A 13,489-nucleotide genomic window follows, 5' to 3' on the forward strand; every position below is an offset into this window, starting at 1 on the left:
CAGGCCTTTGCATCCAACAATACGGGGAACCAACTGTTGATTTAGGTCCGTGTTTCTGAGGCCCATTGTTGAATTATTCTTTAATTTGTGGCCTGGTGCTATGTTACTTAGGTCTATTGGCCTTAGAGATCAGCAGGGGTGTGATCCCAGTTGTTGGGCGAGGCTGTGAGCCGTTTTGCCAGAGTTGTAGCAGGAGCCCACCGGAAGAGATGAGTATGTTCGGAACCATTTTGTTTTAACTCCCTAACTCAAAAAATGATACACAGACATGTATTATTGCTCAGCATGCACCCCAAGTGTGAGTGCAGTCAATGTCCAAGTTTGTTGCTTCACTCTAAAAAAAAATCACCTTATTGTCATTGTTTCTGTTTAAATTAGCCAGGCAGTACGAAAAAACATGAATGTTTAAAAGCAGAGTATACTGGCTACTTAAAAGAATTAAGTACAGTAAAATCTCCATGAGTTGAATTCCAGGGGCTCCGCCTCCAAATTCGTGTTAAGCGGAGTTTTGTGACAGCTGAGGACAATCCATTTCCACATGAATGTCTCTCTATGTAACCTAATATGCTTACAAATGCAGTCTATGACAAAAGCAACAGATTCAAATGCCAAATGCAAACACAGCAGAGCAGTAAATGTGTGAAAAAGTCTTTATTCATTTTATTCACACCTTACAATGACCTGACCTTGCAAAAGGCTGGAGCTTTGCATTGAAAAAGGCCGGGAGTTAGCTCCAGAAAAACTCGGTAATCGTTTTCGGCTTAGCATGCTGTTTTTTGGTCATGCCCGATACTGTCCACTAGGTTGTCAATGCAGTCAAACATGTTTTTGCTGTTTACGTGATGCAGTGCGAAATCCTGGAGCATATCTATGGCCTTTACGGCATCAGCTAGGGAAACAGACAGGTGAGCAGGCAGGCACTTGTTTGACTCTTCAGGGTCATCGGCATCCTCGGGCTCCTCAATTGAAGAACGTACTGCATCTACGATTGCATCATCTGTCAGTTCCATCGTGCAGCATAAGGCATCGTCCATCTCCGTGTAAGTTTCCATGGTTGTCTCTGCTGGAATTTCCATGCCGGCCTACTGCTGCCGAGTGAAAAGTGCCTTGTCATCAGGACGGTTGGCCTCATCCTGCTCCTCCTCGTCCTGAACGTCTTGTGCACTTGTAACCTGTTTGAACACTGTGTGGTGGAAGCAGTTGGCAATTATAGCTTCCGTCATTGTCTTCCATGCCTTCTTCATCATGAACATGGCCTCTAGAACAGCTAGATTGTACTCCCGCTTCTTATCGAAGGCCTCGATAACCTGAGTTCAGCTCCTGTCGGTTGTGGGTTTTCAGCCCCGATACATTAGCTGCAGCTTTGCCGTGATGTTGGGAGGCAAGAGCAACAGTTTCACACTCTTGAGGCCAACGATGTCAGGGTGGGTGGGGCAGTTGTCTGTAATGATGCCAATCTTCTTTTTCTTTCACTGATACGTTTTACCCACCACTTTCCTGACCCATGCCTCAAAAATGCTAGATGTCATCCAGGCAGCTTTGTTAGCCTCGTACTGCATGGGTAGTCTCTTGACATTCCCAATGCAACATGGCTTCTTGGACTTTCCTATCACAAGAATCAGCAGCTTTTAGGTGCCATCCATGTTGGCGCAGACCATAGCAGTGACATGCTCCTTACTCCACTTTCCACCATTACAGCTTTCACCTTTAAACATCAAAGAACAGTCTGGCAAAAGACAGTAAAACAGTCAGGTTTCATCCACGTTTAAAATGTGGTGCATACTCTTCCAAGACGTGGCACAGACTATTTTGGAGCCAATCATCTGTCATTGCTGCTATAACTGCCGCACTCTCACCACGTGGAAGATGATGCTGCGCCTTGTCTTGAATTGGTCCATGTCATGAAGCTATTAATGTATATAATGTTATTGGAAATTATTTTTTTAAAGTAGAGGTTTAGTCTGTGGGTGTGTCTGTTTGTGTGTTTAGAGCTGCAACTCAAAATATACCACTTGAAAATATAGGTTATGACAGTTGTTTTAAGTTTCCCTCTGGGATTTTAAATAACTCAGCTTTTAACAATTGCTGTGTAATAACAGTCCAGCCATCTTCACTGCAGATGAACTCCATGTGTCCCAGCTTCTTTGCCAGGCCGACTCCTCTTTCCTGCAGGATTGGACCGGAGATGGGAATATTCTCTGCTTGGACTGTATTGAACCAAGTTAGCAGAGTTTCTTCAACGTCAGGTTAGGCAGCTGTCCTCATCCTGTTCCTTGCTGGAGAGAATGCCTGCTTGTCGAACTGTTCCAAGATGTTCGCCTTGTGTTTCATAACGGTTGACAAACTTGATGGTGGAATCTCCCACTACTTCGTGATGTCTGCTTTCCACTTCATGCCAGGGTTTCCCACTTGTTGTATTCAACTTCACCTTCTCTCCGATCGACAACATTTTTATCTTTTTCATAGGTTTAGCCACACTTGCAGGCTTTACATGTCCTTTCACAGGGAGATCTCAATTCAAACGATGGCTTTCCTAGTGCTCCATGATTTCGCGCTGTTGTGTGGTCTAACTCTGCTCTGATTGGTTGGCATAGTTATACAACAAGCTTAGACAAGTTCAGCTAATCCGGAGTTACAAGTGCAGAATTTCAGCTTATCACGGGCATTGTTCTATGGGATTTGTATTCTCCTAGCGGGAATGGTCGATGACTTCGACATAGCAGGAATTTTGTGACACCCGAGTTTGGCTCATTGCGATCTCTACCGAAAACATACAGGCTTGAAATTAGAATGGTCCCACATTTTCTACTTAGGCTGAGACCTGAACTGTAAGAAGAAAATTTTCCAATCAATGGGAAGTTTCTGAATTTCTCTTTAAACATAGGAGATAAATCTGTTATGCGGAAAATCCAACCAAACAGAAAAAGCACAAGTGTTCCATATATAGCTGACATTCTGCAGATAATGGGATAAACCTACATCTGTTTTGCATTAAGGGACCAAAACACAACACGGAGGAAACATGTTGAAGTAACAGATGAGAGTATGTGTGATAGACCAGTGGTGATTCAATCAACTCCCAAAAAAATACTGGGCTCCCAAATCCCTATTGTCCTTTCTTCATTCCGATGTAGATTCACGCATCTTTTCAACTACATTTCATATTTACTGTTAAACACTAAAAACAACCACCAAAAGAAATATCAATGGAAATATTCAACTGGATAAATTGTCTGCAGTTATGTTCATTTACCAACAAAAACTTAAGTGCAGGGCCTGCCGACATTTAAAGAGGCAAAACCTTCACACTTGAAAAATGTGAAATTGATACAGCCCAACATGCGATTTGACTGCTTCTCTAACTTTATATTATTTACACTGGCAAACAGTAGCAAAATCATTCCCAAAGTTGGCTCCTTTTTTCCAGACTAAACAAGGTGTTAGTCTATAAACCATTCAGACTCTGAAGTTGAAACAGCTTCCCCATCTCAAGCTCCTTTCAGCTGACTATATATTGTCCATCAAGCACCTTGTTGTAATGTGAAAGCAAAATACTGCGGATACTGGAAATCTGAAACAAAAACAGAAAATGCTGGAAAAATCTCAGCAGGTCTAGCTGTGGAGAGAGAAGCAGAGTTAACGTTTCAAGTCCATATGCCCCTTCTTCAGAGCACCTTGTTGTAACTGCTTTGTTGGGGGAGCTTTTGGGGATCTTAACTGAAGAAAGCTAGTTTCATTCAGTGGCACAATTCACCATGGCAGCACCCAAAGCGAATATTTAGAGAATTATGAATATTCTTCTCACGGAGCAGGCTGTTGCTGCTCACACTGGTTCCTAGACAGACACACTTGACAAATATGTCAAACGTCTTGCTGACATTTCCCATGTAAAATGAAAAACAGAAAATGCATGGAATAGCACGGCAGGTCAGTCAGCATCTAAGAGAGATGCTTCCAGTTCTGGTGGAAATCTCCACTGAAACATCAATTTCTCTGCTGTTTACTGCATTTATATCATTTTTGTTTCATTTCTAAATCTAACACAAATGGCCCTAATCAGATTGAGAAAAGGGAAGTTGCTGTGCCATGCAGGCCAAAATGTGCATTCAGTGGTTTAAGGGGTACTAGGACAGAAAACATAACCCAACAGGGATTCAAATTTAAGAGATAGCCACAGATCTGATTAAAATTATACTATACCGGCCTGAAATGATATTGCATGCGTGAATCGACACATCTGGTAAATGATGGCTCAAACTGAATCTTGACTGCTGAGCATCCAGCAGTTAGGTGATATTGTCAGGGACTGTTAAGCTGATGAAACCATTTTGTTCCTGCTGGTCACAGCAGCTGTTTAAATTTGTCTTCATTAGCATCTTATAAACAGGATAAACAACCCCAGAAGAAACATTTATTTGATCAGTTAAGTTAATGCAATTTTACGGGCAGCCTAAACTAGAGCTTAAAAAAAAGAAACATATTTAAAGCATGAGGCTTGCAGTATGTTTGTGCACTGCATCATCAAAATCTTCTCTTGGAACAACTCACGAAACTCCGACGGTGTTGCTCAACGTAAATCAGAAAATAGGGACAATATATTGTGTACGTCAAAGTGAATTACTTCTGCTATTAAAGTGGAACTGTATCAAAAGTGGTCTGTCCCTTTAAGGCTACAAAGTCTACTTTGGAACCTTCTAAAGTGAATTAAAGGCTGATTGCTCTTAGATTACATGGCTCGTTCCTAAGGTTTTAAAAAAGTAGGGCATGACTAGACTTTTGTTTCGATAAATGAGTTTTGCACCTGTGTTAAACATAATCAGCTGGATTTTCATCAAGGAGACGGATATTGGGAGTTGAGAAAGTTCCTGATCCCACAAACCCATCTTCATTAAGGAGTTCTCCCGACCGCCCTATTTTTGTGTCGGGGTTGTGGGGGGGGGGGGGGGGGGGCGCCATGGAGTCAGGCTTGCCAAAGCTGAGGCAGCAAAGGAGGTGGGCAAATGGTGATACCGGCAGGCTGCAAGGCCCACCTCCATTTATGGGAAATTGGGTCGAGTTGTAATCATGACAATCAGGCATCAAGCCCTCACCCTCCCACAAACCCCCATGCCCCATCAATGCCCCGTGATATCCCACCCCTCCCCATGCCCTCCTCCATGCCTGTATTTCCCCTGTATATGACCCCTCATATCTCCCATGCCCCTTCATATCTCCAATTCCACCTCAATGCCCTTTCATATCCCCCATGCTCCTTCCATGCCCCCATGCACCCTGCATACCCACTTTCCCACTATCCACTATGGACAGAACAAATTAACAATTGGCAACTCTGGTAAGTCTTTGAAGTGCTCATGTAACTGACACAATAAGCAAGGGAGTTTGAAAATCTACTCTGAAAAATACTGCCCAGCTTACGGCTTCAAAAAAAGTGTCAATCAATCAGAACCATTCATAGTATCAATGACAGAACATACTTCAAACACTTTACACTTCTTAATCTTATGTAAATAAACACAGCGGCATTGAAAAAAATCTTCAAAGCAAGGTTATTACAATGCAATAAATATGTCATCACTCCCCTCTGCAGCTGTGTAAACAGACACCTGCTGAGAGCTAAGTGAGTAGCTATTCTTGAAGCTCAGCCAAGAATTTATAATGAAGCCATCTAGCAACTGTATCAACAGCAGTTACAACAGAATGCTTCCTCCTCAAACTAATTCACTTGTCTAACTTCCTCTCCTTCTTTAAGATACTCCTTAAAACCTCACTATTTGACCAACCCGTCCTAATATCTCTTTATGTGTCTTGGTGTCAAATTTTGTTTGATAATCACTCCTTGGGATGTTTTACCAAATTAAAGGTGCTATATTAATGCAAGTTGCTGTTGTCGTTATATTACATAAAGTTAAACAGGTAGCTAGATTTCCCTGTGTTAATCATTTTTCTCCCCAATTTCAGACTGATTTCAGTGCCCCTTCATATCATGACATATCATATCATAACTGAAAACATTCAGTTTTTTTGCCTTACCTTTCCTGTTGTTTCCTTGTATAAGTCTGCCATGGCCATTTAAAAAAATGGCATGTACCCATGTCATTTATTACAGTCCATGGGCATCCTTGATTTTCTGCTTACTCGATAGCAATTGATCTGTCTGAAATCAATCTATCTGCCAATGGCAAATTACATTGGACTCTGTTTTGTCATGTGATTGGGTTGTAGATGGAGTTCTTCAGGGTTTGTCTACTTTCCATAAGTAAGCTACTGAATATTTGTTAAAATAATTATAATTTATTTACAGCTCTATGTACATCTTAGGAACTCTGCTTAAGGTTGGACTTCTCCTTCCTCCAGGTCTCTGTTACTTAGTCATGTGACATTACATCATAGTTACATCTACATCAGGCATTTCTGATGTTAACTCAACCTTTACACAATGAGCTCCACTTATGGTGCTTGTATGGCTAATGTGCCAGGTAGCCTGCAGGCATAATTTTTTTTTACACTGGGTAGAACTGGCAGGATTTCCGCAGAGGCTGACATCCTATCCAGCCAGCTTTCATGTGTGACATCAAGATGGGAGGGAGGGAAGAATGGAAGTGGTGCTTGCTCTTCGTTCTCAGAATTTTAGAGCTGGCCAGAAAGAGGTACCTGGCAGAAACAGGTGCTGTCTGAATTCCATGCTCTGCCTACCCAGTTTGCATCCCAAGCAAGCTGCAATTCTAAGGTAAAATCTGTGGAAAAAATGTTTTCAGGGATGTCTATTAAAATATCAAAATTGTGTATTAGAGCATTCACTCAACTAACTTTAGCATTCAGAGAGCATTTTTAGGACTCTCTCTCCTTGGATATGTGTGATTATTCAGATCCCCTCAGAATATGAAGTAAATTAAGGAAAACCTATGGCAGTGTAAAAGCACGTAAGCTGCAGCAAGAAGCAGGCACAATGGGTTAATTGGCTCTGCCTTGTTTCATACTGCAGGTCTGGTTATCAGCTTGGCTCTTGCTCAATTATCAATTACTTCAGCACTATCATTGCTATCGGCATGGATTAAACAGAAATTCTGCATTAAGATAAAAGCAAAAAACTGCGGATGTTGGAAATCCAAAACAAAAACAAAAATAAAAATACCTGGAAAAACTCAGCAGGTCTGACAGTATCTGCGGAGAGGAATACAGTTAACGTTTCGAGTCCGTATGACTCTTCAACAGTTCTGTTGAAGAGTCATACGGACTCAAAATGTTAGCTGTATTCCTCTCCGCAGATGCTGTCAGAAATTCTGCATTACTGGTTTCCAATGGGCCTACTTTACCATTAACTGCCTCAACGATTATTATCCTTTGCCTGTCAATGCCACTCACATGTTAGAAACAGAAAGTAGAAGAGAAAGCACAAAGCATATTGATACATTCTACTGAAGGAACTTAACATTATACCTTGGGATTACAGTTTACAAATGTTTCCATGCCTCGTTTGAAATTCCGTTATTTTTGTAGAGGCTTAACATATGTACTTTACGAGAGAGGAATTTCAAAAGGATGTGTTAAATGCTCCTCCTTCATTATCCAATTGTGTCATGTCAATGAGATGAATAAATCACTGAGTAGAAGATGCCAAAAATAGTGAGAAATGAAGATCATTAAAAAAATGAAGATACAAAGCTTGTTAAAAATGATCGCTGGTTTTATTCATTAAGTATGTAACTTTTCACAGTGTGCATATTCTCATGCCCAGCAGTTCATCCCATGCATAAACAGCCTTCATCTGGTAAAAGATTAATTGTTCATCCCTCCACCTGACAAGAATCTTGTGCAGTCGGAGCCAGCACCACAGGATGAATCATGTTGGCAGGATAAGTAGCAACAGATGAATTAGAACATATTGGTCTAGCTTTGAGGCTATGATGAGTCATGTTCCATCCGGAACAATTACAGTTTAATTTGCACTACTTTTTGCCATTTGCAGTCCCCTCATACGGTCACTTCAGATTGTAGATTAACTCATTTCAACATATTGCCTACTGAAATAGCACAACATGAAATGCTGGCACAGGTAACATCTAGGTTATAGAATGCCCACACTTATAGTTGATTAGAATAGTCGCTTGATAGTACAGAACTTGAGTATTGCTGAAAAAACAGACATGTCTAAGCTGTTCGTCTTGCACTCATCAGAACCAATATAAGGGGAAAAACAACAATTTATGCTGTACGTGAAGAGACTGCTGACTGGTTAGCAAGTGACGTTGCCATGGAGATTGCACCACTGATGGTGACTGACAGTTAACTGCCAGGCTTTGTATGAAATTTAAACCAGGCAGCTTGACCCTGATTGATCAAGGCATTGCCCTGAGCAATAAGTCAGCAAATGGCTATCACTTATTTTGTTTAGCTGAAACAGGCGCAATGTATATACATGTTCTTTCTGCCTGCAAAGAACAGGGCCTTGTATATTAATATATGTAGTTTCCAGTACACGCAAATGCGCCACATTGCGAGCCCAGCTGACAATCTTAATTGGTTGTCAGCGTAATTCTTAGCACATTGATGATTATTTAGCAAATGTTGTCCAATCGCGGAATCACATCTAATGTTGGACACTGTGCTTTGAATTTTGCGAGCACGGGCTGGTTGAGTATGGTCTGTACCCTGCCCGTTGCGAACAGTGGCTGGGACATGCTGTTTGACATGATCCACCAGTCTTTGGGATGTACAGCCGTCGTACCTAGCATCACACTGGTGCTGAAATTCATATACTGCATTACTCATTTGCTCACCATGCAAGCTTGATGCTGAAATAGGGTGCATCAAATGTATCCTGCAGGATAATGGCCACCCTGATCAGGTCATTTTGTGCCGTACATCACGCAAACTCTTGAACGGGCCTAAGGCTGTCACTTTTGGCCCTGAAAGGTGCCCATCTACCACAGATTACCCAGGAAGGGCAAGGTATCTCAAAAATTTAAGCAACAGTTGAAGCTAACTGTTTCACACTGCTACTTATGCAGCAGCAACACGAGTGGTATTCATCACTAACAGGATGCTGCTGATCAGCCAAAAAGACGTTCTGCCTATCACATAAATGAGTAATGTGGTACATGAATTTCAGTGCCAATGTGATGCTAGGTACATAGGCCGTACGTCCCAAAGACTGGCAGATCGTATCGAACAGCATGTCCCAGCCGCTGTTCACAACAGGCAAGGTACAGACCATACCCAACCAGCCCGTGCTTGCAAAACTCAAAACAGTGTCCAACATTAGATGTGATTCCGCAATTGGACAACATTTGCTAAATAATCCTCAATGTGCTAAGAATTACCCTGATAACTAATTTAAGGTTGTCAGTCGGGTGCGCAATGTGGCACATTTGCGTGTACTAGAAACTATATATATTAATACAAAGGGCCCTGTTCTTTGCAGACAGAAATAACATGTACATTCATTGTGCCTGTTTCAGCTAAACAAAATAAATGACAGCCATTTGCTGACTTATTCCTCAGGGAAATGCCTCGACCAATCAGGGTCAAGCTGCCTGGTTTAAATTTTAAACAATGCTTGGCAGTTAACTGTCAGTCACCATCAGTGGTGCATTCTCCATGGCAACGCCACTTGCCAACCAATCAGCACTTTCTTCACATACAGCACAAACTGTTGTTTTCCCCCTTATATTGATATCCTTGTGAGTGTCCTGATGAGTGCAAGACGAAAAGCTTAGACATGTCGCTTTTACCAGCAAAACTAATTAGAAATTAAAATTCTGCTAATGTCTCACTTTTTCCTGAGGACGATGTACATACATCTATATTTGTCACAGTGGTAGTTCATATCACGTTTACTGAAATTCTTTGAAATGTATAAACCTGAGATTCAGCAGTGTGTAAATATTTAAAATTGGAAATTCAATGGTTTTAGGCTGTTCATACAGATATGAGAGCCAGTAATTTATCACTTTAACCCAGATCTCCAAGGGTGGAATTTTACACCAGGACAGGAAAGTGGAGTTCAGACCACATCCAGATCAGCCATGATCTCATTGAATGGCAGAACAGGCTCAAAGGGCCAGTTGGCCTACTCCTGCTCCTAAGTCTGATGTTCCTACGTTCTAATGCTTAAGTGCCTCCAAACTAAGCTACTGAGAAATCCATAAATACCATGTAAATGATAGAGAATTTAGGGAACTCAACCTGACAATATATGATCTATGGACTTTAAAAAATGCAGAGTGCAATAGACCTTTCATTTTAATTCTGTAAATTAATCAGACCTACATTTTGCAACATATTATAATTATCTGTAGACTTAAATGTTCATAATTGTGCAATCCTTCTATTATTTTACGCTAGATTTTATTTTAATGATTTTCTATAACTACGTTATTAATTATGTTTATTTGATTTATTTGTATCACCATCACAATTCGGCATCTGCCGCCATGATGATTTTTCAATAAACCAATTATCTAACATAAAAAGCACACTATTTTCACATAGGGAAACATTCTGCTTAACCAAGTCCAGAGATTTTGGCTGCGTTGATTTGCACCACATGTAGGTTAGAGCAGATTTGTTGCATGGTCCTAACATGTTCTCTGAGCTTGTCTCCGGTTAGATGGCTCTGCCCCTATACAGGTATGCTTCACTGATCGACTCAAACATTTTTATGCCAGTACCTGTTTTCATACCAGCCTCCAGATTAACATCTTCCAGCAACTGTTATATCAAATTTCAGAACTTCCTCATGGGATATACTATGGTCATCTGCCATCAGCATAGCGAAAGAATCTACACATATCAGCTCATGACATGTCAGTCACCTTGAAGCCCTAGAAGCCCAAAGTCAATTCTACATACACCACTGGTTGCTCAATTCAGGTCCTTGTGTAAAGGACTCTGTCAAGCCTGGTGAGGTTGACTCTCCTTCCACGGTGTTCAGGAATAAGTTGATGCAAGCCAGAGGCCTCTGACACTGCAACCATCCTTTGTGCCACAAACCCACCTCTTAGCTCCACCTTGGATCTTAAACATGGGACAAAAGAAGCCCCACTGTAGCATGCTTGGAACCATAAAGGAGAACTGTTTTGACACATGCCATATATATAACTAGTCCTGTAATTTTACTTTGAGCTTTGAGGTTTGTTTGCCTACCTTGCTTTGGGTAAGCCCTCGCGGTCATCAGCGCCAGGCTTCTCAGGTAGCACCACATCACTTTTAAGGGGGTTCACAGGCAGGTCTCTACCTACCAGAGCAGCTATAAGGGGTGGCTTTTCAATGGCTGCAGAGCTAGGGCTTGCTTGGAGAAGGGAAGAGGCTGCAGGGCAAGGGCAGAACTGGGGAAGGGGTGTAACCCAGGTGTGTGTGGGAATACATGTTGATCTGTGCAAGTGGCCTCAAGATGGTAAGGGCTGAGGAGACCGTCTCCAGAGGAGATGAGGCCAGATGGAGATGTGAGGGTGTGTGAGAGCGAGCGAGTGATGATGTCCCTTTAGCTGGCAATGAGTGAGATACCAGTGAATGTGTGATGGGCTTGTGAGTGTTTGAGTTTACAGTGATGAGATAGTTTCCTTACAGCACGGATGAGATCATTCATCCTCTTTCTGCATTGGATAGCCAACCTCTACTTTGCGGCATTGGCACTGACCACCACTGTCACCGCCTTCCAAGCCAGAGTGGTGAGATTGCTGGACCTCCTGCGGCTGGAGCAGGGGTAGAGGACATCGCGGTGGGCCTGAAAAAGGCTTTCCAGTGACTGGTCACTGAACTCTTCTTGGCTTTCAGGGCCCTGTCTTCACTGGAGCAGTCCTGGGCTGCAAGGATTGAGAACTGTGTGCGCAGCTGCAGTTACAAATGGCACCCAGAGTGAGGAAACGGTGAGGTACTGGCATGGCAGGTTATTCAGAGGACCCCCCACCAGCAAGATGGCATGTTTCCTGTGGCTGCATAATTAATGAAGTGGGAAGTGAACGATACGGTGTGAAAACCGGTCTGTCCGCAAGAAAGACCCAAACCTCCCTGTCGCTTGCCATTTTAACACTCCACCCTGTTCTCTTGCCAACATGTCTGTCCTTGGCTTGCTGCATTGTTCCAGTGAAGCCCAACGCAAACTGGAGGAACAGCACCTCATCTTCCGACTAGGCACTTTACAGCCCTCTGGGTTGAATATTGAATTCAACAACTTTAGATCTTAAACTCCCCCTCCCCCCATCCCCACCCCGTTTCTTTTCCCCCCCCCCACCCGCTTTTTTTTCAATAATTTATATAGATTCTTCTTTCCCCACCTATTTCCATTATTTTTAAATCTAAAACTAAAACCTTTAGTCTTTCCACCCCACCCCCACTAGAGCTGTACTTTGAATATCCTGTTTTCCATTCTTAATTAGCACTTTTCTCAGACAAAGACCACCACCTTCAACACCTCTTTGACCCTTTTGTCTGTGACATCTTTTGATTATTATCTGCTCACACCACACCCTCAATGTGTCTCTTCGCACCCCCCCCCCCACCCACCTTAAACCAATTTATATTTCTCCCTTGTTGAAACTATGCTGCAGTTCTACCGAAGGGCCATGGAGGCTCGAAACGTTGACTGATTTCTTCTCCGCCGATGCTGCCAGACTTGCTGAGTTTTTCCAGGTAATTCTGTTTTTGTTTTGTCCTGTAATTTTACTGTCATTTAAGAAAGTCAGGAAACATCAATGTGTCCCTATGCCACTTTTCAGCACAAACTGTGTGCAGTCTGAAGCTGGTATCCACTATGATCCCAGGTATCAATATGAATCAAAAACTGAGGCCAATGTCCCTTGTATTTTCCAGTCAATATCTTTTCTATTTTCTGAGTAATTTTTTCTACTCTTACTAATAAATCCTATTTTTAACCCTACTCCAAAAAAATGATTTTCTACTACACAAATACAGCACTTTCCCCATAGTTAGCAGAGCTGACAGCTTTAGACTGGATGTAACTCCAAAACGCTTTTAAAACTTTAAACGAATCTGACTGCTCCCATTTTAATGATTGTATTTCCTAGAACACCAGTGCCTTTCTCTTGAGAAGATGGTAGAATTTTAATGTGGCTGGGCCCATTACTGACAATATCACTATGGAATCAAGCACCGTAACAATCAAAAAAAACTTTCAAGATCCTTAAAACCAAGCTCTGCTCTTTAATTTACAATACATATCATAAGGTTATTCGCTGAATTTCCTGCGAGATCTTGAACTGGATGTTACTCTGCTGTGACTCTAAATGCATGCTACAGCCTGAAATAAGTGATTTAATATCACTGGTTCAAACCAACTACCTTTGATAGCCTGCTAAAACTATAACCAGCTATTGGTAATCTCCCAAACGGTCCACTACTGAATGAACAACTGCCCCTTTACAAACTTATCAAACTCCATGTGAGTTATTTTTGGAAGTAAAACAAATGAGTAAACCAAAACAATATCAAAGCATTGGGATTAAAAATAAAGTGGCTTTAAGATTTGAAA

At 41.8% G+C, this 13,489-nt stretch overlaps 1 protein-coding gene across 1 annotated transcript in view; it reads right to left on the reverse strand.

The window, feature by feature from the left end:
* Positions 1 to 1,082: 1,082 nt before the first annotated feature.
* LOC144688002 (kinase suppressor of Ras 2-like) overlaps positions 1,083 to 13,489 on the reverse strand; it is a 206,054-nt gene continuing 193,647 nt past the window's right edge. Inside the window, exon 6 of the mRNA XM_078554657.1 lies at positions 1,083 to 1,183. Coding sequence (XP_078410783.1) covers positions 1,083 to 1,183 — 101 coding nt within the window. The remainder of the gene's footprint in view (positions 1,184 to 13,489) is intronic.

Source organism: Cetorhinus maximus, chromosome 12 (assembly GCF_964194155.1).
Source record: "Cetorhinus maximus chromosome 12, sCetMax3.hap1.1, whole genome shotgun sequence".
Taxonomy (NCBI): Eukaryota; Metazoa; Chordata; class Chondrichthyes; order Lamniformes; family Cetorhinidae; genus Cetorhinus; species Cetorhinus maximus.